This window comes from Phascolarctos cinereus, unplaced genomic scaffold, assembly GCF_003287225.1.
Source record: "Phascolarctos cinereus isolate Bilbo 61053 unplaced genomic scaffold, phaCin_HiC Scaffold_4;HRSCAF=312, whole genome shotgun sequence".
Lineage (NCBI taxonomy): Eukaryota > Metazoa > Chordata > Mammalia > Diprotodontia > Phascolarctidae > Phascolarctos > Phascolarctos cinereus.
In genome coordinates, this window is record NW_027555847.1 from 270032682 (window position 1) to 270057359 (window position 24678).

The 24678-nt window shown below is 37.2% G+C and overlaps 1 protein-coding gene across 6 annotated transcripts in view; it reads right to left on the reverse strand.

Moving 5' to 3' along the window:
* Positions 1-13508: 13508 nt before the first annotated feature.
* MLLT3 (MLLT3 super elongation complex subunit) overlaps positions 13509-24678 on the reverse strand; it is a 317963-nt gene continuing 306793 nt past the window's right edge. For all 6 annotated transcript variants that reach the window (XM_078153056.1, XM_078153052.1, XM_078153054.1 and 3 more), the window contains 3 exons: positions 24562-24633; positions 23010-23081; positions 13509-16236 (listed from right to left, as the gene is read on the reverse strand). In XM_078153056.1, coding sequence (XP_078009182.1) covers positions 16105-16236; positions 23010-23081; positions 24562-24633 — 276 coding nt within the window. In that variant the 3' untranslated portion in view covers positions 13509-16104. The remainder of the gene's footprint in view (positions 16237-23009; positions 23082-24561; positions 24634-24678) is intronic.

Sequence of the window (24678 nt, forward strand, 5' to 3'; positions counted from 1 at the left end):
AACATTTATAGCAGCTCTTTTTGTGGTGGTAAAGAATTTGAAAATGAGGGGATACTCATCAATTGGGGAATGGCTGAACAAGTTGTGGTATATGAATGTAATGGAAAACACTTGTGCTATAGGAAATGATGAACAGGCTGACTTCAGAAAAACTGATGCTGAGTGAAGTATGCAGAACCAGGAGAACCTTGTACATGGTAATAGCCATGTTGTGTGATGACTAACTTTGATTGACTTAGCCCTTCTCAGTAATGCAAGGATCTAAGACATCTCCAAAAGTCTCAGGATGAAAAATGCTGTCCACATCCAGAGAAAGAACTATGGAGTTTGAATGCAGATCAAAGCATACTATTTGCTCTTTTTTTTTCTTCTGATTTGTTGTTTCCTCTTTCTTGTGATTCCTCCTATTGGTTCTAATTCTTCCTTACAACATGACCAATGTGAAAATATGTTTAATAGGGAAAAAATCATCAATGGATGATTCACCTTTTCTTTGTGAAACACCTAGCAAAATAAAAATACACTTGTTGACTCCACTTCTTTCCTTATTCCTCAGTCCTCTGCAATTTGGCTTCCATGCCTTTCATTCAACTGAATCTATTCTATCCAAAGTCATCAATAATCCAGTTCCCAAATCTAATAATGTTCTTATCTCAGTCTTCATCTTTCTTGATCTCTCTGCTGCATTTGATGCTGTTGACTAGCTTATTCTCTCTCTCTCTCTCTCTCTCTCTCTCTCTCTCTCTCTCTCTCTCTCTCTCTCTCTCTCTCTTTTTGGTTAGGCAATGGGGTTAAGTGACTTGCCCAGGGTCACAAAGCCAGTAAGCGTTATGTGTCTGAGGCCAGTTTTGAACTCAGATCCTCCTGACTCCAAGGCCAGAGCTCTATCCACTGCACCACCTAGCTGCCCCAACCAGCTTATTCTCTTACATAATCTCTCCTCTCTAAGTTCTCAAGACGCTACTTCTTCCTCCTCCTACGTGATTGCTACTTCTCAGTCTCCTTTTGACTCATGATCCACATCACATAGTCTAACTGTGAGTACACCCCAAAGGTCTGTCTTGGTACTCTTCTCTCTTCACATTCTCTCTCAGTGCCTCACCAACTTCTCAATGTGATCAGTTACCATATCTATTCTAATGATTCACAGATCTACACAACCAGATCTGGACCTCTGATCTTCAGTCCCACATTGCCAATTACCCTATTAGACCTTTCAAACTAAACAAGCTAGAGACATCTCTAACTCAATATGTCCAAAACAGGATCTCCCCTCCCAAACCTGCTCCTTTTTGAAACTTCACTATTTCTGCTGAAGTTATCACTATTCTTTGAGTCTCTTGGGTTCATTCCTTGCCTCATTCTCCCTCACCTCACTCTCATTTGCCAAATCTTGTCATTTCTGCCTCCACAACAGTTTCACATCCAATTTCTTATCTTGACTTACACAGTCACCACCTTAGTTCATGCCTTCATTACTTTTCATCTAGAATTCTAGATTATTTCATTGCCCTCCTAAATGACTTTCTTGCCTAAATTCTGACATTATTCTAATTCATCCTCCATATATCTGCTAAAGTGATTTTCCTAAAGCACAATTGTATCATTCTCTGTTCAATAACTTCTTTTGGCTATTTATTACCACTAGAAGAAACAAGCTCTTCCACTGGGCATTTAAAGCCCTTCACAACCCAGCACAACCCATATTTCTAGGCTCATTATACATTATTCCCCTTGCAGTACTCTAAGCCCCAGCTAAATTGTCACCGTGTCTTTATACTAGCTACTTCCTTTCCCCTGAAAGGGGAAATGCACTGAAATGCACTCCCTCATCATCCCAGACCTCAAAGTCCCTCTCTTTCTTTAAGATACAATGAAGCCTTTCCTGCTGTCTCCATATATATATATATTATATATATATATATATATAATATATATATACATATATACACATATATTATACATATATACATGTATATATATATATAATCTCCCAGAAGAATGTAAACCCTTTAAAAATAAGGTGTGCCTCATTCATTGTGTTTTAATCTCTAATATCTAGGACAGTGCCTGGCACATAGTAGGCACTTAAATACTTATTGATTTGTTAAATTTAATTGAATACAGTCTTATTATTATGGCCTTGCATATGCGGAAGTTTTGGAATGGATTTTTAAGAGTTGGTCAGTGGACATCTAACAAAAGGAATAAATTATTACAAAAAGATAATGTGGCTTGCTTCATCAAGGATAGATCATGCCAGACTAACTCTAAGTCTTTTTTGGTTTAGTTTTTTTTAAAGACAATTTTACTAAAATAGTATAAAGGCAGATGCTATGGAAATAATTTACCTAAATTTTCCAAAACATTGGCTAAAACAGTGCTTGCTCCTCTTACGGAAAAATGTGTAGAGAAATAGATCAGACTGTAATAAAATTAGATTGGTTAAGACCAGATTGAATGGCTGAATTCAAAGAGAAGTCATTAATGGTTCAACATTAGGTTGGCAGGAAGTCTCCATTGGAGTGCCTCAGGAATCTGTACATGGCTCTGTGCCCTTTTGTATTTTTATCAATGATTTAGACAAAGGCATAAAAATCATGATCCTCAAATTTGCAGATGACACAGAGCTGGGAAGGACAGTTAGCACTCTGGATGACAGCTGGGATTAAAGCAGATCTTGGCAGGCTAAAGAACCAGACTGAATCAAATCAAATAAAATTCATTAGTTATATATGGGTTCAAAAAATCCAACTTCACAAGTATAAGATGGGAAAGGCACATTTAGATATTAGTTTATCTGAGAGTTTTAGTAGACTGAATACTCAATGAGTCATGTAGCAGCCAAAAAAAGAAAGTTAATGTCATCTTGGGTCACATTAAGAGAAGGGAAAGGGAATGGAATAAGCATTTCCATGGCACCTCCATAGCTGTCTGTATGGCAAGCACTGTGATGAATGCTTTACAAATATTCTATGCCTTGATCCTTAGAAGAACCCCACAAGGTGGCCCTTTCTCAATCTTCATTTTCTCCTTGACCTCTCAGCAGCCTTTGACACTGTTGATCACTCTCTCCTCTTCAATATTCCCTTCTCTCTAAGTTTTCAGAACACTACTCTTGCCTGGTTTTCCTCCTATCTGACTGTCCTTCTCTGTCTCCTTTGCTAGATCCTCCTCCAGATCATACCATCTAACCATAGGCGTCCCTCAAGGTTCTGTCCTGAGCCTTCTTCTCTTCTCCCTGTCTCTCTCTCTATATACATACTATTTCACTTGGTAATATCATCAACTCCCATGAATTTAATTACCACCTCTATGCTGGTGATTCTCAAATCTACCTTTTCTGCCACAATCTCTCTGCTGACCTTCACTCTTATACCTCCAGCTCCCTTTCAGACATCTCGAACTGGATTTCCAGGAGACATCTTAAACTCAATATGTCCATAACTTATCTTTCTCCCTAAACATCCCCCCACCTTCCCTATCACTGTAAAGGGCAACACCATCCTCTCAGTCCCTCACGCTCACAGCCTAGGAGTCATCCTGAATTCCTCACTATCTCTCACCCCCCCCATATTCAAGTATTGCCAAGGCTTGTTTTCCCCTTTGTAACACCTCTTGAAAATGCCCCCTTTTCTCTTCTGACACCATCACCACTCTAGTGTAGGCCCACATCACGTCTCACCTCGATCACTGCAATAGCCTGCCGATGAGTCTGCTACTTGGTACCTCAAGTCTCCCCCCATTCCAATTTATCCTCCATTAAGCCACAAAAGTGATTTTCCTAAAATACAGATCCAATAATGTCACACACCTACTCCATAAACCCCAGTGGCTTCCTATTGGCTCCAATAACAAATACAAAAGCCTCTGCTTGACATTCAGAGCCCTTCATAATCTAGCCTTCTACTAACTTTCCAGTCTTTTTCAACCTTACTCCCCAACATACTCTTCCATCCAGTGACACTGGCCTTCTGGCTATTCCACAAACGAGACACTCTACTTCTTTGGCTCCCAGCATTTTTTCTGGACTAGAATGCTCTCCCTTCTCTATTCTCACTATTGACCTCACTGGTTTGTTTTAAGTTCCAACTAAAATCCCACCTTCTACAGGAAAACTTTCCCTAACCCCTCTTACTTCCAGAGCCTTCCCCCTGTTAATTGTTTCCTATCTATCCTGCATAAAGCTTGCTTTGTATATTTTTCTTTGTATTGTTGTCTCCCCCATTAGACTGTAAGATCTTTGGAGGCATTGACTGTCCTTTGCCCCCTTTTATATCTCCAACACTTATACTGTACCTGGCACATAGTAGGCAGTGAAAAATGTTTATTATTATCCCTATTTTATAGTTGAGCAAACTGAGGCAAACAGAATTGAAGCTATTTGCCCAGGGTCACATAGCTATAGTAAGACTCTAATGGTTCTCAAATCTACCTTTCTTGCCCCAATCTCATTTGTTGACCTCCAATCTTGAATCTCCAACTACCTTTCAGATGCCTTGAACTGGATGTCCAATAGTCATCTGAAACGCAGTATGTCCAAAACAAAATATATTATCTTTTAGCTATCTATGAGTGTCTGAGGCCAAATGTGAACCCATGTCTTGACTCCAGGCCCAGCACTCTATCCACTGTAACATCTAGCTGAGACATAGTTTCCATGAATGAAGAAGTGATAGTTCCTCTGTACTCTGACATGGTTGGACTACATCTCAAGTATGATGTTCAAATTCAAGTGCCAAAGTTTAAGACGGGTATTGATAAACTGGAGAAGGCAACCGGGATTATAAAGGGCTTTGAATCTATGTCATACAAGGACTATTGGTTCAAGAAACTGGACATGTTTAGCCTGGAGAAGAGAACTCAGTGTGTGGGCAGGAAAGAGGGGAGGGGAGGTAGTGAGAGGGAAGAGAGCAGTGATGAATAACATGATAGCTACCTTCAAAATTTTGAATTTGAAGTTTTGTTGTTTAGAGCAGGGTTGAGACTTACTCTCCTTGGCTGCAGAACCAGGAGCAAATAGAGTTATACAGATGCAGATTTAGATTTATGTCAGAAAAAAAAAAACTTGCTAACAATTAGAGCTAAGAAGGAAATGGGATGCCTTAAGAAGAAGCTGGCTCCCCTCACTGGAATTTTCAAGCAGCAATTACACTGGCTCAGGCACATTACAGTGCAGATTCCTTGTTTGGTTATAGACTGGACTAGATGGGGCAATGAGGTCCCATTCTGTGATGCTGTGACAATCCCTTGATCGGGGTTGGGATGGGGAAGGTAGGAAATATTAGCGATCTTGTTTTCACCCAATAAAACACTAAGGCCGAGAGAGCTAAACTGCCTCATCCATGGCAAAGTGACAAACTTGGGAAAACAACTAACACTCATTGACAAAAGAGAGGCTGTTTGTGTAAACAGAAGGAGGAGGTTTTGTTGCAAAGGAAGTAGAGGTGTGATGACCCAGGAAATTAAGTATTGTAAGCATTTTGCCTAGAAGCACCAATATATCGACTTTAAGTAGGACTAAGGAGGGTAAAATTGACCTCTTTTACCAGTTCAGCAACTCTAAGTATGGAACCTAAGCAATAAGGTTCATCATCACGGGATGGCCATTTCTTCAATCTACCAGTAAATCAGTAATCATTTATTAAATACCTACTTTGTGCCAGCCACTACACTAGGTGCTGAGGATATGAAGACAAAAGTGAAATAATTCCAGATCTTGAGTTTCAAGTCCAGCCAACATCTATACACACATCTGTTTATACAAAATAAATACAAGTTGACTGGAAAAGGAAGCAATAGCATGTGGGAAGATCACAAAAAGGGTTCATTTGTTCAAATGTTAGCATTATAGCAGAGCCTTGAAGGAAACTAGGAATTTGGAGACTGAAGCAGAAGGAGGACATTGCCAGAGTGGTGAGCACATAGTGTGAAGGGAGGGAATGGAGCATCGTGGTTGAGAAACAGTGAGACCACTTGGCTGGATCAGTGTGAGAACGAGGGGAGAAACATGGAATACGGCTGAAGAGGTAGGTTGGGACCAAATACTAAACAAAGAGGTTTAATTCTGGAGGCAGAGGGGAAGCCACCAGAATCTGATCAGGGGTGTGACATGAACAGATTTGTCTTTTGGGGAAATCACATTGGTAGCAGTGTGGAGGATGTGCCTGAGGAGAGACCTTAGTCAGGAAAATCAATTATGAAATCACTGCAATATCTGTGGAGAGAAATGTTAGTGTGACAGTGAGTGGAGAGGGACAGATATGAGAGATGTGGAGGTAGAAACAACAAAATTTGGTAAATAAGTGGTTATGAGGGATTAGTGGGGAGTTGAGGATGATACTAAGATCATAAACCTGACTGTGTCAGGATGGTGGTGACCTCAATTAGAAATAGGTTAGTTTGGAAGTAGGGCTGAATTTTGAGAGAAAAGATGAGCTCAATTTTGGACTTGCTGAGTTTGAGATATCCATCAGATGTCCAGTGGGCAGTTTGCTGGCTATGTTGATATGGGGGATGGCAGTATAAAAATGGTAAGTAGGACATTTATTAATCACTTGCTATATGCTAGGTACTATGCTAAATGCTGAGGATGGAGATATAAGCAAGTAAGACAGGCCCCACCCTCAAGGGGTTTACATTCTAATTAGGGAAGACAACACGTGAAGAGGACCTGGAAAGGCATGAAGGACGGGGATATGGGAGGGGTGAGGAGGGGAGGGGAGGGAGTGTTGGAATAATGTTACCCAGTTGTGAAACTGAAGAGAAAGGAGGAGAAACATTGGAGCAAACATATTTTCTCAGTGAAGTATGAGGTCAGGTCTTCCTACAGTTGTAAGACTTGGTATAGGAAGTGTAAGTAGAGAATGTTCTTGAGACAATACTGGATGAGTCACTTGTGAATGTCTCTTGTGATAATCCATTTTTATTTGATCAGTGTGATAATTCCAAATGTAAAACCTCCTTCCACCAATGCAAGTCAGTAACTCTTAGTATTAGAGAATTACTTGTGGGCACTAAATTAGGTGATCTGACCATGATCACACAATCATTTGTTTTTTTCACAGCTGGGTCTTTAACTGAGTTCTTTCTGACCCTAAGGAGGCATTCTATACATTATACAATTTTGCCTTTCAATCACAGATTTGAATCGTTCAGAGAGGTAGAAGAGGCAGTCCTGCCCAAGTGTGGTAAAGAGTTTCCCTGACACCTAAATTGAGCTACATGGGCAAAAGATTGTCTGTAACACAAGCTGCATTTGTTGCAATAGAAGACAAAGAGGCTATTTTCCCCTACCTCTGGGCTACAAATGATTCAAGGAGCGTTCTCTGGAAATGTCAATTTTTATGTTGGGCCAAGTGCAGATTAGGAATAATTTTCTCTGTTCATATGATTTGTTCAGTTCATTAAGAACTACCAAACTACCAATAAATTTACATGTTGAAGTTAAGATTTAAGCAGTCCAACATAGTCCCACTATGTGATATCTGCAATTCTCAGATCTGATGTAGCTGTGGATTAGTAAGCAACCTTTTCTCCAATGAGTATTAATTACATTCAATCACTTAGTTATTTGCCAAAACGAAATGGTATTGTTCTCACCATAGTGTTTTTTCCTTCCTGTCTAGTCACCAGGGCACTTTTAACTGCTTAAATAAATGCAGGTCCTTTATGAGTTTTAATTTTGGTGCATATTTGTCAGTTTTCTAACAGGACTAGCCTTGTAAAAAATAGCTTGTTTAGCTAAACCACCACCTTGATTAGCTCATATACAAACACACACATTTACACAAAAGTAGATTGTGTCCCTTAGCTTTAAGGGGAGGGGAATTCTTAACCCCTTTCATGCCAAAAGAAAAAAGTTTTCTAAGTTAGTTATTTCCAGCACTTTTAATTCAGCACTTGGAAAGCAGATGTTTTTTAGTAGTAGTGATAGTAGTACATACCCATATGCTCATTCTTTCTTTTGACCAGCCATAGGCTTTGCAAAATGAGTAGTTAAAATCTGCTATTTAGTCTAGGGGCACAAAGCATTTCCTCTTTGCAGATGTTAATATCAACCACAAAAGCCTCTCCACAGAAATTATACATGCTCTTACAGTTTTTAAGAGGCATTAGAATTTTGGACAGTAACAGTTTAACTATCATTCTAAGGGGAATCCATGAGAAGAAATATTTAATTGTCATTAACGAGAAATTGTCAATGTGATGGCTGAAGAGGAGATAGAGAAAAAGGACCAAGAGAATGTATTTCCTAAAAGAACTGAGCTTACCCCTAATTTTATGAAGAAACATGAAGAGAATCCTTGAGAAGAAATTTTAAGTGATACCCTGAGAGAACTGAATGATGGGACTGTTTCCAGAATTGAGAATTCAGCTGTAGTAAAGGCTAAAGGCGACTTTGGATATGATCTTACTCAAAGCTGATATATTTATGACTTTGCTTTATCTATTGTTATACTTGACAAATAGCATAACTGGCAACTTTTATATTGACTTAAAGTAGAGACTGGGAATTTGATGAAGTTGAGCAAATACTGAATATTTAATAAACTGAGGTAGGAGTTCAGAGTAAATTGAAAAAGATGTTGCAATTTTAATAAGTAATATCAAAATATTTTAAAAATCCCCTGATTACCTTGGAACCCAGGATGAAAATGAACAGGAAAAATGAACTAGAAGCAGATATAAAGTTATCTTCACCTAGGCTGAATATAAATGTGGTTACTCAAATCACCATTATAAAATATTAACTAAGTGCTGGTCATAATGATGAGATGCATCGTTTTGTGGGAAAAGAGTTGGATTTGGACCTGGGGAATCTAGGTTCAATTCTCAACTTTGCCACTTACTTTCTATTTTATTCTGGAAAATAATTCAGGATCTCTGAGACTGGGTTTCAACATCTGTAAAATGATGAGTTTGGATTTAGAGTTACTAGACAACATCGGAGGTCCCTTCTAGTTCTGTATCTCTAAGCAACTTTGTTCTAACTAAATTTGTAAGATGAACAATTATAAAGCAAACAAAACCACTGTTGATCAGGCATCAGTTTTAAATGGAAATTATTCATGCCATTTTGTCTACAGATAGCTGGAAATAGTCTGAGGCTTATCTGAAGTCTTCCTTCAATTCAAAATTGTTGTTGTTGAGTCATTTTTCAGTCATTCAATTTTTCTTAACCCCATTTGGGGTCATGCCACTTCCATCGGGGTTTGCCATTTCCTTCTCCAGCTCATTTTACAGACAAGGAAACTGAGGAAAACAGAATTAAGTGACTTGCCCAGAGTCACACAGCTAGTAAGTGTCTGAAGTCAGATTGGAACTCAGGAAAAGGAATCTTCCTGATTCCAGGGCCAGCACTCTATCTACGACGCCGCCCAGCTGTCCCAAAGAACACATTAAATGCCTACTATAGTATGTGCAAGGCACTGATACAAAGACAAAAATGAAACAACCCCTGCCTTCAAAGAACTTATATTTTACTCAGGGTGGGGGGGTTGGAGAAAAGGGGTCAATATACAACATTTAAATAAGTAAATGAATACAAAGAACAGTATATACAAAGTAATACAAAGTAATTTCAAGGAGAATATTACTGGAGTAGCTAGAGGCAAGAAGAAAGGTCTTATGTAGGACGTGATACCTGAGCTGTGCTTCGAAGCTAGAGGTCTACTAGGCAGAGCATAGATGCAGAGGGAATCGACTCCAGGCATAGGGCCCACTGGTGTAAAGGCACATCAAAATGTTTTTATGCACTTGTGTCTACTTATATACCTGTCTTTCTTTTTCTCTACACAATTATCCATTAAAGAGATGCTGACATTTTTATAACACTTCTTGACTTTGTTCATCTTAATGCACTTTTACTTATTGTGTACTTTTTCCATGTGAGTTTTCACTGGTTTAAAAAAATTAATCGACATTTTCTTTATAATTCCCTTTTCTGAGAAAGGTAATAGTACAAGAGCCAAAATACATATTTGCATCTAATAAAGAGCAGTAGCTTAGGCCTTCTTACTTAAAGTCTATTTTCTCAATGTCCCCTTAACAAAGAATATAGGAAATAGCAAATGACTGGGTACCTAATAGAATCAGTCCTTGATAAAGAAAGGAAGGTACCTAAACTATTAAGGTGGAAAATGATACAAAAGGGATACAAAAAACATCAAAAAAGCATTCTCATTCTCCCAATCAAAAATAAATTAGGCTTATCATTCATAATATGGAATGGTGTTTAAAAGTGAAATTAAAACTTTTAAAATACTAAATACCCATAGTTATCAAATATTGCTGATAATTACCCTTTCAAAAGGCTTAAAATAATGCAATGCATTTCATTTCATATTTAAGTAACTTAGTTGTACCAAGGGATTAGATGGGTATATAAAAACATAAAATGTTTCACTGTTGGGATTTCAAGGGGGGAGACTAATTGACCTTGAGCATAAAGGGGATTGACAACAGAGTGAAATATACTAATTTGTTTAGTAATAGTTTGAAAATGTATATTACTATGGCATTTTTTCCTGACCTTAGATTTCCTTTTTTTACTTTTATATTCATTTCAGTATTTCCACCCACAATATTCTCAGAAATATGAGGAAAGCTTTCCATAGAAAAAGAAATTTCTCTTTGGATTCACAGATGATAAAATAGTTGCAGAAACTTTTTGTGCTAAGATGACCTTTGTTTGGTGGAGGGAGCAGAACTAGCCCTGTGATTTCATTGGTAAAGGGAATTGCCCATCAGGAAATTTCCTATACCAAAGCAGATCAAATTACTGCTCTGCAACTGACGGTTTTGTCTATGGTCACACAACTATGGCTCTCTTAAAATGACTGTATCGCCTCACATATAAGACTGGCCTCTCATTATACTGTGCTAAAATTCACAAAACATGTAAATTTCTAAGCAAAATGTTCATAATACATGCATGCCACATATAGATAGAATTTCTCATTACTCTATTGGAGAATGTTTTTAAGTATTAAGATAACCTGATGTCTGATGGATTTGATGGAATATTTATATTTCCTTAGTTAATTGTCTTTTTGTATATTTACATTATATATGTATGTGTATATATATATATATATATATATATATATATATATTTGTTCTGATATATTGTTATATATCATACATTGAGAGGTAGCTTGGTGTAATGTGGATAGAATGCTGGTTTCAAAGTCAGGAAGACTTAGATTCAAGTCTTGTCCCTGAAACATACTGTATGACTCTGTACTCACTCCAAGGCCACACTCCAAGACTCTATTGTAGAACCCATTTCCGGGTAAAGATAGTTTCCTCACCAGGAGTTCTCAATATCAATTAAACTACAGGTTGTTTCCATACACATGGATGGATGGATGTGTATATGTGCCATATGTACACATATACACACACAGAAGATGCACAAAGCATTGTAGTTTTATAGTGATCACTCCTAGCCAGTCACAGTGTTATGACCCATAACTTGCAGGGACACCTCTACTTCCTTACCACTTACCACTAATTCCTTTGCAATTTGGCTTCTGACTCATCATTCAAGTGAAACTACTCTCTCTGAAGTTATGTCAGATCTATGTCAGATTTAATGGCCCGATCCTTTTTGACCTCTCTGCAGCACATAACACTGTTGATCACCTTCTTTTCCTCATGCTCCCTCCTCTCTAGGTTTTCATGATACTGTTCTCACCTAATCTTACTAGCTAGGTTGCTCCTTTTCAGCCTCCTTTGCTAATTATTCACCCGGGTCATTCCAAATAATCATGGCTGTCTTCTAAGGCTGTGTTCTAGGTCTTTTCTTCTCCCTCTGTATTAGCCCGCTTGGCAATCTCACCAACTCCCATTAGTTTAACTATCATCTATGCAAATGATTGTGTCATATATGGAGATAATTGCCAGATTTCTATATCCAGTCTTAGTCTCTCTCCTGAGCTCCAGATTCAAATTGCCAACTGACTTTTGGACAGATGTTCCAAAGGCATTCAGACTCAACCTGTCACATGTCAAAAATAGAATTATCTTTCCCCCTAAACCTTTACTTCATTCCAACTTATTACTATTAAGGATGCTACCATTTTTATAGTCACACTGGCTTACAATCTTGGTGTCATCCTCAAATTTTCAAACTTAGCCTCTAATTATTTTGTCACCTTGTCATTTCTACCTTCACAGTACCTCCCATATATCCCCTTCTCCCTATTCACCCAGCTTCCACCCTAGTGCAGGCCTTCATAATCCCATACTAATGTATAGCCTTTCTACCTCATTTTTCCCCATTCCAATCTATCCTACACTAAGCTGCCAAAATGATTTCCAAAAACAGGTTTGACCATGTTACCCTCCTATTTAACAAACTCCAGCTGTTCCCTGTTACCTAATTGAAGGATCAAATATAAAATCCTCTGTTTGGTCTTAAAAAGCCCTTCACAGCCTAGTCCTTTCCTACTTTTTTCCAGATCTTCTGAACATCATTCCCCTCTCTGCACTCTGAGAACAAGCTACACTTGCATATTCTTTGCACAGGATACTCTAGCTTCCAACCCCATGCCTTTTCACTGGCTATCCCCTGGGCCCCTTCCTGACTTCTCCAAAGACAGCTCAAATACCCATTCTGCAAAATTCAAGGTTCCCCCCACCCACACTTATCTGAATACCTTACCTCAGATTACCTTCTATTTACACTGTATATACATTGGGTATAGTTATTGTCATGTCTCCTTCATTAGAATGAGATCCTTGAGAGCATGGACTGTGTTGTGTGTTTTTGCCTTTCTTTGTTATCCCATCACTTAGTACCATGCCAGGAATATAGTATATACTTAATAAATGCTAGGTTTGGAGTCAAGGAGACCTGAGCTCAGATTTCACCTCTGACACTACTTATGTGGCCATGGGCATATCGTCTACACTATAACTTATCTAATAAATTTAGACAGGTTTCAATTGAATCTGGTGAAGGGAGGTCCCATACTAAGAGCTCCTATCCTGGCTGATGTAATCAGATACTTTCTGTGGGTGCATGATTTTTTAGTGTGGGTCCACTCTCCATTGAAGTAGGTTAAAAGGCCACTACATCTAGGCTGTTTCACAAGTTATCTTGGCTAAAAAACATCCACCATCTTGTAGACAGACCTCTGATGATGACCTCTTCATCCTCAGGTGTTACTAGGTTTACACCATTTAGAGCTTCATAGACTTTCCAGAATGTCCAGTCTACTAGAATAATCTTCCAGAACCGAATGGGGCATTGTCATCATAGTAATGAACAAAAAGAATAGCACAGCAGTGGAAGCTTTTACATATATAGGTTAAATGCATAAAAATATGTGACTAATCCCCCCCTCCCCGAAACACCATCTTGTAGTTAAAGTATCAAAGTTACTATTACCAGGATAAAGTGCATGCTAAACAACATTTTAACAAATTCTCAAGATAAGCATTTATAAATGTGGTAGCTCTATGTGGGTTACTTTAAGAGAAGTATGACTAATTGTAAATAATTGAAAAAAGGATTTATTGTTTCTGCATACAAAATTAGATGAAAATAGCTAATGTAAAACTTTTTTTAAAAAAGATCAACACCATGACTCTTGTTCTATCAAAATTTTGTGGAAAACTCATTTTACTGTCACCAAGAACAGGGAATATTTACATTCTTCCCAATGTTAACAACAGATCAGAGTCTCTTTGTTTTGGCAAAGTTTTCAAGGCAATCAATGAATTTCCTATATGTGGATCTAAGCTCATCTCCAAAGTAGATACTTTCAATTTTTCCCATTTTTCCCTTTGGAACGTTACTTATATTTTCTTTGTGCTTGGTTATTATTAAGTCCGTAGATGAAATGGTTTTTTTTAATGTAAATAACAGTTCTATAAAAGGGATGCAGTTATTCCCCTCCCCAAATTCTGAGTTTCTGCCACAAAATTTAGTTAGAAAAGTCAAAATGGTCCAAACTACATATGTAAGTATTGGGTTTAACTAATAAAAAGATACCAAGTTGACTGTGTACTAGGAGTTCAACATTTTTCTTAAAGATTGCTTTGAAAATTTGCAAACGGTTTCATATAAACATTGACCCTCCCCTAGCCCCACAATGTTAAAAAAAAAAAGAGCCAAACCTACACAAAACCCAACATCAACCACCAAATGTCCAAAATGATTCAGAAAGAAGATTCTTCTGCAATTGCACATTGAAATGTGGACTCAACAACAACAAATGCTTCAAGTAAGTTTCATGCCAATCATCATTAAGAGTCATAACATTACTGAAAAAAGTACACTTGTTCTTTTGGAAGAAGCCTTACAGAGACCTTCCATGGAGCATGGTTTGAATCATAATTTAAGATTTTTTTTTAAAGAAAAAAAAAACAAAGTCTTCTCTTTGGACATAAAGAAACAATGAAAAAAATTCCAATTTTGATTATGTAGAAATAACTCCACTATGAATCCGCATTTACATTAATGGACGCCTGGAAATACCACTTACTATACAGACACTAATCCCAATATGTAAAAGACGGTATCTGGCATGTAAGTAAACATGAGAGATACTGATCTATCAACAAGCATCATGTTTCCTTAAAGCCGATCCATTGAACAAACCTTTGGATCCAGAAGTATTTCTTTATTCCTCTTCCTTTCAGAGGGATGAGGTCCTAAAACAAGGACTCCCTAGGGGATCCATGGAGAGGATGGAGTAACAGCATCAAAAATATTTTGGCCTCCCCCCCACCTTTGAAAAAAAATCATCTGCTTTGTTTTACATGCCACAGGACAGAGCCCCTCCTAGTTTAAAGATAAGGGTTCATCAGATAATGAAACAATCACCCTCTTTTCAGCAACTGAAGAAATTCTTCTGGAAACACAAGTATGCTATCTAAATAGCTACTGAACTGCTAAAACTGCAAGTCAGTCCATAATCTAATGTCATTGTAGAACAACAAAGAATTTTTTTCAAAGAAAGGATTTTAATTTTTCAAAGGTTAAAAAAAAAGTCTAAGCAGATCATGTTAACAAACAAAACTCTCTTATCCCAGTTTTATGAAAAAGGTAGGTTAACACATGGGCAGCAGTAGAGTGTTGAAAATTCCAACTAATAAATAGTTTCAAATTAAGAATTTTCCACAAAGTTTCTTTAGAAAACAGGACCAGTATTCTTTTTTTTTCTTAAAAAAAATTAATGACCCTGTGGAATGCCTTCACTTCCAGATAAACAGACACAAGAATGTTGATGACAGGTCAACAATGCTGAATTTGGGACAGTTTACAACACACTTTTTGCTTTTTTTTGTTTGTTTCTTTGTTTAAAAAAAAAGTCTTACTGGTTTATTGACTAAGGCTAGAGAACAATTATGGTCCTATTTGGTGCATTTTCTACCATGATCCAAGATCAATGTGTGGATACAGACAGACTGGATCCAACTCAAAGCAGAAAGACCCCAAAGAAAATCAGGACTACTGTTTGGTCCCTCCCCCTTCCCAATTGGTACTTTGTTTCCAGAACTGAGAGAGAGAAAAAAAAGACAGAGAAGCAAGATCATAACATTTCAAGTGACTAAGAAAAGTCATCAGTAAGTGGCATAAAAATGGGTAAGGTCACTGGGCACTGGTTCTGCATCAAAGGAGCATAGGTGGGACTCGAGTAGTTATGACATCTGGTAGTGTCATTCCCTCAATGACATTAGAATAGCTGTATTCAATAATAAATAGATCAGTTATAAGGCAGTGTGTTGAACATGTATTCATCTTGTGGAATGGAATCCCACAGAGAGATACATGATACTATACACATTCATTAAGACCGAGTTTTTTGTTTTGTTTTGAAATTTTTTTCAAGGCTATCCAGGCTAACTCTTCTGGAGTATTTCCTTGGTAAGAAGAGCGATCCTCTGAGTCTTGTCACTTAACCTCTCTCCTTTATCAAGAGATGATGACTGGCTTTAAAGAAAAATAAAGCTGAAGAGGGTTGTTTCATTTTTATTTTTTTCCTTTTGGTTGCATCATTCTGAGTGTTTCATATTAAAAAAAAAAACCACAACCAAAAAAAAAAAAAAGAGCCCCGATAGTTTTCGATGTATCCAGTTGCTGTATCCTCAGGATGTTCCAGATGTCTCCAGGTAACTCTGTAGTTTACGGACTGTGGTTTTATCCAGAGAGCAAAGGTCAAAGTCAAAGGTTGTGTTCGTGATATGAAAGTGTCCAGTTTCTTCTATAAGGTTTACAATCTGGCAATGTAAAAAAAGGAGAAAGTTTCAGAAATGAGCAGGAGAGAAAGACAGGGGAAAAGAGGGAAAGACGGAGATATACTTTTAGTTCAATAGCCACAGTGATTCTTTATGTCCTGATATATTTTTTATTTACACCAAGAAGACCCTACAGGGAGGGGCACATCTATTGATCTGTATTCACCGGCAAGTCTGCCATTTAAGGAAAGATATACTGTCTTTAATATCAGCAACTGAGTGCCTTTTGCCATTTATCACTCATACTCTTTAAAATGCATAACTAGCTTTAAAAAAAAACACTATGCACTGGTATCTTCTCTATGTGTATATACTTGGCACCCTTCCCCCCGAAGGGTGGGGAAATTATAATGTGAGGATACTAAAAGGAATTTAAAGGAAAAAAATATCAGAAAAACTAGTACATGACCATTCTATGCTTCAAGGAATTTGGGGATCAGTATTTAATCTCCAAAACCCAAATAAAGGTTCTGAGATTCATTCAATAAGCTATGATCGACTGATTGAAAAATGGTAATCATAGTGCTTATTGCAGGGGGTGAACATCTGCAACAGAGATATCAGTTATCTCCCGATTAGATAGAAGCCTCGGCAGTTGTGTTGTAGAGGAACTGAGAGCCCAGTGGGAAGTAATTATGGAAAGGGAAATGCATATGTTGATTAGGATCTATTGAATTATGAACTCTGAGGTCAAAACAAAGTGATGGTTCTCATCTTTATTGTATCTCCAGGATAGCATCACAGGAGCTTCATAAACATTTGTTTGAGTAGATACTGGCTATTTTTGCTTATTTCACTCTCTTCTACTTATCTTTCTTGCCCCAAATAACTGTTTCCTTTCCCTCAACTCCCTATCTTGCTCTGGCACATCTTCCTTCAATTCACAGTACAGAATGGAAATACAATTACAATCCATGTTTATTAAGTAAAGGGTTATTAGGTCTCCCAGTCTCAGTTTCAAAAATTGTTTACTCAAAACTTTTAACTCATCCACTGCAACAACAAGAAAACTTAAACCATGCTATTCTTTTTATTTATAGTATGGGGTATTTAATTAATTTCAACTACCACCATTTCCTCTTCAAGTCAATGACTCTTGATAGGAAAAATAATATAACAATAAAGGTTTAAAGGATTCCCTATCACTGAACTATAATCTTATCTATATCTTAGGACAATCACAATTTTAATACATTAATATCTTACCTTAATAGATACATCTTAAGACTTGCAGGCAGTGTAATATAGTGAGGGGAAGGGGAAAGAGTTAGGAGAGGGAATCTCCTGATTTGGAATTAAAGGATATGGGTTTAAATGCAGGCTCTGACACTCACTATCATATGACCTGGGAGTGATTCAATTAACCTCTTAGGACTTCAGTTTCCTTTGAGGCAAAATGAAGAGGTTGGATGGATAATCTCTAGAGTCCCTTCTAGTGCTATATCCTATAAACTTGGCAGTTTCTATATCTCACTCATTTTCATAGAGCTATTGTTCATACTTCCGGATTTTCACTGCAACACTTAAGTGATTCACCCAACCTGCAAAGAACCTCCCCTGCCTCCATTCAATATTTTATCTCCCAACTCATTCCAGTTCTATTTTTATGTGACAATAAGGTGATCCTTACTTTCTATGTCCAGTTTAATGGTTACAGTTGATAAGGCTTTTTTCACCTCTTAAGAGAGAAATCTCATTTATAATAAAAATTAAATTATAGAAAACAGCCACTTTAAATTATAAGTAGATAACCTAAACCTGTAAGTACAAGGAATATTACCCTAATTTTACAGATTGAGAAAATAAGGCTCAGAGGTTAAATGACTTTTCTGCTCAGCTAGTAAATAACAGAGATAGAACCTGAACCCAGCTTTTCTAAGACTAAGAGCAGTGATGTTTTAGCACTGGCCTTAACTTCAGCATGTCTCAGTTTCTTGAAAAGAATCAATGAATATGAAATGAATCAAAAAATAAGTGTTGGTCATTCTCTTTTCCTGGCTCCAGACACTAGCAGTAACAATATGGCACCTCAGGCAGAGAGCCAAGCTTTTCAGTTTTATTGGCTCATCCCAAGAATTCCAAGGTATCCTTTATGAGGCACGAGAGCTCTACTTTGGGGATGTTAATTATGAGGAACAAACTAGAATTTAATCTAACTTCTATCTATCCCCATGTATGACATGAGAGAACCAGTAAATATTCTTTATGTTAACTGGCATTTTGAACAGGTTACTGGAATATTGTGTCTAAGTCTGGTCCTTATGGTGTCAAAAGCTGTCAGAAAAACTAGATATGATCTACAGAAAGGTTAAAAACATGATACCAAATGGACAGAAGACTAGGGGCAGTTAGAGAAGAGGCTATAAGGGATTGCATGCCTAAAAATGCCAGGTTTTATAAGGCAACTAAAACCAATCATTGAAAAAAATTTTCCGCATGTCCAACCATATTCATGGTATAATATCAATTCTTAAATTTTCAGGTTCAGTTGGAGTAACAGTTATTCTAACCCTTGCCAAATCTTTCCTCTTTTTTTCCTCTTTTTTCACTTATCTTTCCTCTCATCCCTTCTCTCTTCTTATTATCCACATACACAGAAAAATAAAGGGCATTTGACAAATTTCACTAAAAGAAGCACAAGTTTTTGTAAGCCTACAAGAATACATCACAGTTGAGCCAGAGAGCAAGACAAATGGCACCAACCTTCTAAGGAATTCATTACTGCCTGCCAGAGGGAGCAACATTAATGGTATGAGTTATTAGTGCCTGCATACCCATCCTCAATTAAGTCAAAAATACTTTATAAAGAAAAATAAGTTTCAGTGCTTTGCCAAGAATGATGACAGAACGTCAGAAGCACTACCTGAAAATGCTGTATTACAATGACACAGACACCCAGGACTGACTCAATCTGCTTTTTATGTATTAATGTACAAAGTCTATATATACAATGTGGCTCTACCTCCATTTGATTTCCATTTATCACACTGCAATAATTAATATGTCTTTAAGTCTCTCCCCTCAACAATAACAATAGTAATAATAATAATAATAATAATAGAATCCAGAGAGATTGCATGGGGAAAAAATAGACAGAGAATTATAGTGGGGGAGCAGGAGAAGGAAAATAAGCTATGAAATTCATTTTTTAGATGATGGGGAATGTGAACACATATGAGACTGATTACTTCCAGCCACATCAGACTCTTAAGGGTAAAATGCATGCTTTGTGTTGTGTCTTTTTTTTTTTAAACTATGAGATCTACTTAGGTGTTTCTATCCATTCTTAATTACAAAAAGTAAAAGCATTGTCATCACTGTCAATTATTATTGTCCTTACTATCATCACTTGTACTGCATTAAAATCAGAATTTGTGTTTGGCTGATCACCAGGAGGGATTTGAAATGCCCTTCCTTTGTGGGCATGCAATAGTGACAACAATAAGTGACTCCTATGTAGGGTTGCTGTGGTTCTAGAGTTCTTTTGTGCTGTGGATCCCTTTGGGGAAACCTGAGGATGCCCTCCTTGGAATAATATTTTAAAATGCAGAAGTAAAATACACAGAATTACAAAGGAAATCAAAGACTAATTTTAAAAGATGTTAATTCTCACCCTCCTCATTAAAATTCATGGACTCCTTGAAATTTATCCACAGACCAATCTTAAGGTAAAGAAACCCTGTTGTGGCTAGTTTTGCCCTAGCATGAATCAAGCTTTTGATTGCCAAGATTTTTCTTCATTTACATACTTTTAGAACACATACACAAGTATCATGTATGTTGTTTTTTTTTTAAAGTGGGAAAATCTTCCTGTAAGCAATAAAACTCTTAAGATGGTTGTACATATCTTCTATTACATATTTCCATTGAAAGGTGGAGGCATGGCACAGTGGAAAGAACTGAGGATAGATGCGTAGTCAGAGGATCTGGGTTGCAGTTTTGCTTATGTCACTTACTGTCTATGTCATCTTTTATAACAAGTCATTAAACTTCATCAGCCTTTAAAAATGAGGAAATTGGACTAGATGATCTTAAAGGTACCTCACAGTTCAAAATCTATAATCCTATGATTTCAGTTATCACGTATCTTGAACCTTTGGAAGACTTCTTCAACAAAAAAGTGAAAAGTCTAGCTCTTTTTATTCCTTATTCAGGTACACAAATAAATCATGATGATGATGATGATGATGATGATGATGATGATAACAAAATCCACTTCTGTGCAGACTCCTCAGAGTCAGATTTTTTTTTATAGGAAAGTTACATGGAAGAGCCATGGAAGTAGTTGGAATGGGAACCTGGTCCACTGTGAATTTTGCTTTGAATGCATCCACTAAAAAGAGCGCATGAGCATTTATGGAATGCAATTTGCAAAATGAGAAGCTCACAAGGTGGAGAATAGCATTAGTACTCAATAACCCTAAGTTTTACAATAGGAATTAATTAAGCGGTAAACCATGACAGGACATGCATCATGGTCTCATAATCACACGCTTCAGATGCATTACAAGGCAAAAGGCCAAAGACAGAGTGCTTTCAATAGTCCAAGAAATGCAATTAGGGTGAAACAATGTGTGCCCTGGAGTGCCTTTATGCCAGGTTAAAAATTCATAGCTACTCCCCTTGTGTCCCCCTTATTATTACCAAGGTTATCCATTTAGATCTAGCCCTGTAGTCAGGCACCCTCCTCACCGTTCTTTGGTCAGAATAAAGGGGAATGCTAACCTTGACAACGATTAACACCCCCAAGAGAAGTCACTGAAAGACATTTTCTATTGTTTCAGCTTTTATCCTCCCTATGGAAACTGAAGAGACTGAATGAGTAAGAAGGATATTTAGAGATCTTAGAAACAGAATGGAGCAAATGTAATAATAATCATTTATTGGCCTCTTTCCTTCCAACTTTACATTTTATCCATATATAGAATTTGGATAAGTAAGGAAAGAAAGGAGAGGGGAATTGCCATCTCTCTGCAGGCTGCCTTATGCAATTAGGCAGTACTTTTGTACTTGGGAAATAAGAAGAAATGGGAAGAACAGGACTCACTGTGAATAAATGTCTGCCTGGAGATTTTGCTGAGTGTCCTGGCATCATGGTGTTTGCCTGGACTGCTTTGTGGAATCCTTCCAATCTGGGGCAGATTAACAAAAGGCGAGTGCCCTGGGGCAAACACAGTCTTTGAAGGTTGATTATATACAATGCAATTTATTGTGTGAAATGGAGCTTTGGGATCCCTCAAATCTGGGTTATGGAGCAACTGCCCATTTGGAATTATATTAAGTGACCTCTCTGTCCAGCTCAGTCCAAATCTCTCCCTCTCCTTTTAAAATTGGATTCTATGCTTGAAAGAATTAACAGAATCAATGGGATATGGTCTCCTCCATTGGTTGGGGTCAATTTAAACATTTCCTTTTTGGAAAAGAGAATTGCAGTCATTCAGAATTAGTTCATGGGGAGGGAGATGGGAGTTGGATGGGAAAAATGAAGACTAATGAATTAATAACAAACGAAACCATGAAGATTTACTGAATAACAAACAAAACAAATTTAAATTCTACAAGTGAGGAAGCATAGTAAAAACCTACTAGAACAACCACAATAAATAATATGAGGCAATATGGTATACTAGAAAGTCCAATGGCGTAGTAAAGGAACCTGGGTTCAAATCTCATCTCTAACATTTACTACTTTGGAAAAGTTACATGACCTCCTTGAGTTTCCTCATTTGTAAATGAAAGGGTGGGAAAAGATAGGCCCTCAGTTCATTTCTAGTTCTGGTTCCATGATCCTATATGCATGCTGCTTCCCATATACAAGCCTATTTTAAACAAAAAGCCTCCTGCTCCCCTCCCATTAAGAATTCTAGATCTGCTCTTTTGTTCAGAAAATCTTGGAAGGGTTAGAAAGAATATCGGACCAAAGAGATAACTTGGCAGATTAAGAAACTTTAATTTGGAGATTTAAACAAAAAAGTATGCACAATAATCAGACCTAATTTTTCTTAAAGGTGAATTAAGTGTCCCCTGAAATTCATTTGGAGGTAATGAAAATAAAGATATAAAAACAATATGGCAGCATTTGAATCCACCTAAGATGGAGAATATGTTATTTTCTGCTTGGGTATAAAAGGGAATTATTTTCTCTCTAACCACTGGAAATACATGCATAAGGCCCATATGTGCAATCATACAAAAATGTAAGAGTTGTCCTCTATTTTTTTTTTAAACACAACACGGTCCTAATAGAAGTGATTATGTTCTTTAAGAGTTCCACCACTGGATACATGATAATCAATTTAGGGTTGCAGAAGATAAAAGAAATAACAAAAATGCTTGTTTTTCATAGCATGGTACTGGTAATTGGCTCCCTAATTGAATCATAAATGTTTACATGTGACTGAAATTCTTATTGTTGCCTTTCCATGAAATCAGAAGTTCTGCCCTGAGGGTTTTACATTCCTATTATTCCCTTCCCACCCCCTCAGTTAATGTAGCCACTGATTGTGATCGGTAAATTACAATGGCAATGCTAAACTTCACTTTCATGGGTCCCCATTTTCCACTGGCCTACTATCTATGCCCCCCCAAAAAAAACATTCAATTGATTCAGAGTAGAAGAACAGCCTGGTGGTAATGTACATCAACTACTTCTTTAGGTGATACTCAAAGTCTGCTGGGTGCTATTCATTATATAGACAGTACAAGGAAGATACCTTGGCTATGTCACATGTGGAAAGGGCCATAGCAGTACTCACCTGTTGAAGAACATGTCGTTCCCGCAATGTCATTAACCTTCTATGGAGTTCTACTAGTTCATCTAGATATGCCTGAAAAAGAAAGACAATCCCCCCTTAGGAAAATCGAAAACTTTAAGAAGCGGCTGGATATACCACATTCTACCACCTACTTTCCAGTGGTTCTGGCTTTCAAAATTGGTCTGATTAATTTTAAGTCATGAAGCATGGATGAAAAAAAAATCCTCACATAAGTAAAGTACAGAAGTACTTTTGTAGTAATCTCTGTGGCCAGGTATACACACACAGGTAATAACATATCCATTAGCCATATTCCCTTCAAGGCACAAAAAGCAGCAATAGCAGTGGATTAACTTTAAAGACATTGCTACACAAGGACAGCTTCCACAATCTCAAAGTGAAAAATGCTGTCCCATGAGTAATTACATTTTGCCCAAAGAATATCTTTCAATCAATGGAATTCACACTGGCAACTTTTGTATGTTGGGTTTTTCATGGTATTCAAATAATCACCAAAGAGTATGCAATCAGCAACACCAAATGGGAGACCTATGAGGTCTCGAATGGCATCACAAAATTGTTCCTTTATTCTTTCTTTTTTCTTGAATCACAAACAAAAACCGTATAAAGTCAAACAGATAAGTAGTATGCCAGTTTGTGACAAAATACTAACCTGTCCACATATATAGCATTAGTCGTTAATAAACCATTCTTGGCAAATAAAGAACACTGTCAATTTTTTTTTCATGAAATGCAACTGAATACTAAATGTTTATTTTAGTTGTCAAAAATTCCCCCAGAGGGCAGAAGGACATCTCTCTCCTTTATCCATTTTACTGTTTTCATTCTGGTCAGTTTCAGAGACCATTATGGAGCACAAGGCTCCACAGGAAACCCCTTAGTATGCTGCTAATAAAACCAGAGGAAAGACTTGTTAAGCGAGCCTTAGGGTTGTTGGAAGGAATGTCACTACCCTATAGTATAGTAAGTCTCTTCCAGTCTACGATAATTAAATCAGAGTCAGACTTCTAATACATATGGCACATTCTCAGAGGGCATCACACTACAATTCAAGATGTTGTTTTAACTTGCTTCTCAGTCCTCTCCCTACCAACTCAATCTTCTATCTCACAATTAAATTTCTTTGCCTTGTAGTATAGATGTTGCGCCAAATGATAATGTGAAGCCAAACTAAATATTGGAAGATAAAAAATATTTTAAAAGTAAAACACAATATCAGATTGTGTGCCGTCTAGGGAAGGGTGATGGGGAGGAAGGGGGAGAAAAATTTTAAACTCCAAAGCATATAGAAGTGATTGTTGATAAATAAAAATAAATTAATTAAAAAAGAAAGAAAAAAAAAAGAAAACACAATATTGAGACAATACTCAGGCCAGCAAGTAAAATACTTCATAATTGCATCTGGGCACTTTATTGGGTAGAGAGAATGAGAGTGGAAGGCAAGAAGGGGGATCAAGCAGAATACAAATGAATGAAAAAATGTATGTTAACTCTGCATGACTTAACTCACAGCCAGGAACTAAAAACCTACCTTGTCACAATCCCCATTCTTTATTTGCTTATCAGATTTGCTTTGCTTTATTGGGCTTTTCACTTCTAGAATCTAGGAATCAAAGAAAGATCACTATTAAACAAGTATTCTAAAGCT